General features: G+C 41.2%; 1 protein-coding gene across 1 annotated transcript in view; it reads left to right on the top strand.

Annotated features, from left to right (window-relative positions):
• Positions 1–2,417: 2,417 nt before the first annotated feature.
• Positions 2,418–3,215, top strand: part of LOC118419237 (L-threonine 3-dehydrogenase, mitochondrial-like) — a gene marked incomplete in the record, with an annotated part of 14,881 nt that continues 14,083 nt past the window's right edge. Inside the window, 1 exon segment of the mRNA XM_035825587.1 lies at positions 2,418–2,631. Within this exon segment, the coding sequence (XP_035681480.1) occupies positions 2,532–2,631 (100 nt within the window).

Below are 3,215 nucleotides of genomic sequence, written 5' to 3'. Positions count from 1 at the left end.
GGAAAAAGATATAAAGAATTCAATCTGGTCAGCTTCTGTAGCCCAGTTTAGGCTTTGCTCAAGTACGAACGAAAATGTCATGAAATTCACTCATGTTTTGGCGGCTTAGTAGTTTATGAACCAATCGACACCGTTGAAAGAACAACTTCGTTACCAGAGGTGACCAATGAAAATGTTATACTATCAAACAGGTCGCCAGGATGGTTCAAATTTCAGCCGTTGCCCTACTGACGTCACACATGATGACGTGGCATCACCACCGCAGACAACACTTCGAGTTTTGTCTTTACTGGATTCTTCAGACACTCAGCGCCTCTTCCCTCCTCACGCACCTCCTCCAAGACACGTCTTTCTTCCAGGACAGGTTCGCGCTCACAAACTCCATCCTCGCCTTCGTTTGTCTTACCTTCATCTTCATGACCTTGACTGTCGGGTACGAAGGTCATCGCCTACTGCAGTATGACGTCATCAATCCCGACCCTCATCTCAATCACGTAGTTGCTTTCGTCATGATATTTGTTGTTGACGTTCCAGTTTTTGTGTTGAGGACGACACTCTTTGTGTATTATTGTTTACAATATGGTTTCCACACGTTTGTAGAAGTAGGTTACATATTCTATCTGTCCTATGTCATTTGCATCGCCAACGTCATTTTAAGTATTTATTACGCAAAGAAGAAATAACATTGGCAGATTGATATTCGTTGCTGTCCACACAGATATGTATAATGACTCATAAGTAGCCGCCTTTATTTCAAATGGTATGAAATTAGAATGGTACTTCCAGATAATTATTTTTTCTTGGCGAACTTTTATCGTTGATGAGAGAAATCGGTTTGCTCGAATGGATATGTACATGCTGGGCAAAATGTAAAGCTTGTTCAAAATACATCTATGTTGTTTGATCTTTGCGTTTATTGAAGAATTATGTGCTTAGAGGTGTACTAATCTCCAGAAGGAAGTGTTATTTTCCAATAGATTATGTATCAATGAATTCATAATCAGCAACCTTTTTGCAAAACTTCATTTGTTGTGAATTACGCGATGTGTGTTTGGATAACTCACTAAACCTATACAGAGCCTAACCATGTATTTCTTATTCGCATAGACACTTCCGTCATCGTAAATATTTTCGGCATAAATGAGGGGTGATGTGCACACCAAGACGGCCAATTGTTCACAAGACATCAAACAACACATAACAAGACGAGTTGTTAACATGGGGCGATGTTCATTTGCAACCGAACTTTTGTCAGGACATGTCAAACACATTGCTTCAGCCATAGCCTGATATTACTTGATTTATTGAATCAGTACTTGGGGAGTTAAGTACAATACTGAATGTTTTTTTAAGTAAGCGTTTCACTCCCTAAAATCAATGTCTATCGGAAAATAACACTCTCTTGTGGAGAATCTAGCAGAATTGTTTGTTACTGCAGACAAAGATTGTAGTGACAATGAGGAGGATACTGTACTGGTATCTTAGTATATGCCACCTTTAATTATTCAAGAATCCAAGACCATGTCATGTGCTCGATTTACCGATGGCTATGGCTATTTCAGTAGATAGGCAATGACCGTGGGATACCAGACAGCTGTATTATAGCTTGTTGTCCATGAAATGACCTAAACGAGCCCCTAAACCTTGACCCAGGCCATAGATAATCTAACGCGGTTAGATCGAAGAATAGATATACCATTTCATGCGTGTTGCTTCTATTGATAAAAGAAATAGTACTCCATTGTCGGAGATTTGCACTCTCTCGGTATACTTTATTTCTAGGTTTTGAAATAAAGGAAAGTAGACCAAAGGTCAATGACCCAGTAACAGCTGAGAGGGTCGTTTCTGGTGGTGATGACGTCATGCCAGTACCAGCTTGTGGGGATTGTCCATGGAATAATACTCTATGGTGCCAAAATGGAAAAGTGAACCATCAGATATTATTAATTTCTTTTAATGCTAAACTGTACTAGAATCTCTCAATATACAGCTATATCAAGTGGTTGCAATTGTACTATGGTCTAATTTTCAAACAGACACTAGGAGGAAAGTAAGTATAGCTGCCCAGTTTGCCCCTTTTACTGACACTGACACACAAATTTGAAAAAAAACAACAGAATTCAGACTACTTTAGTAAGCTGTTCAAGTTATTTTGATCAAACTCTACCGCCTTTGTAGTACAGATACGTGGTGAGTGCTTGTACGCGCGTACACGTCCAGTACCGTCCAACACACTAACCGCTAGGTATGTTTGTACACGAGCTACATCCTGGAGTGACGTCTGTTTATTCTTCGTTAAGACCCTCTCAGCTGTGTGCGCTGCGATTGGTTCACGTCATAACACCTCCATCGCTGATTGGTCGGTCGGATACTTGGAGCGGTCTGATTGGTTGAGTGTTTAGACGTGTTTAGCGGTCTTGCGTCATGTCAGTTGTGGAGTTGTGCGGCTGATGCAAGGTTGGTAAGAAGTTATAGAGTCAGATCATCCGTTTTGAGTGGATTTTTGTAGCGGTGCAAGATTATATAACGCTATGGCCTGGAGTGGTCGGCTTGTGCACCGAGGTGTGCCAGGGATAGCTCGGTGCTTTCACGCGTCCAGCGTTGCAAACGGACCGAGGGTACTCATAACAGGTGAGGACATCCCTCGGTATTCTTGCACTTGCTTCTTTCTTGTGGTAATGTTGTGCTGACATGGCTTAATGCACACACGGTATTTGACATAGAGGTTTGGTCACTGTTGCGTTAGAAGAACGGGCGTTACACACGATTTTTCTTTGCTTGCAACAATATTGAATATGTAATAAATATACGGAATATTATCAATATATACGTCGACTTTGCTGTTTTTCGACGCTCTTGGGAAGATTTATTGACATAACTTGTGGAACATCCGTGTTCTAGACGACAAAACAATGCTAAATCCCACAATGTAAACACTGCGACCTGCTCAAATACTTTTACCTCCAAATATTCTATACCCCAAAATGTATTAGATGAGTACATATTGCGGATACCTAAGGAATTAAAGAAACGTCTGTGTGTGCAAGTTTTGCTGTACCAGCTTGTTTTCATAGCTGCACAAACGTACACGCCCTCCTGTCTGCTCACATGCCATTGTTGAACCGATACAAAAGTCAACAGTTTACAACCAAATACTCGCTGACTGCGCAGAATGGTTTCGCCCATGCCATCGCTAACGTGTGCAGGAAAGTTGC

Source organism: Branchiostoma floridae, chromosome 7 (assembly GCF_000003815.2).
Source record: "Branchiostoma floridae strain S238N-H82 chromosome 7, Bfl_VNyyK, whole genome shotgun sequence".
NCBI classification, from domain to species: Eukaryota; Metazoa; Chordata; class Leptocardii; order Amphioxiformes; family Branchiostomatidae; genus Branchiostoma; species Branchiostoma floridae.
This window is presented reverse-complemented; position numbering and strand designations above follow the sequence as displayed.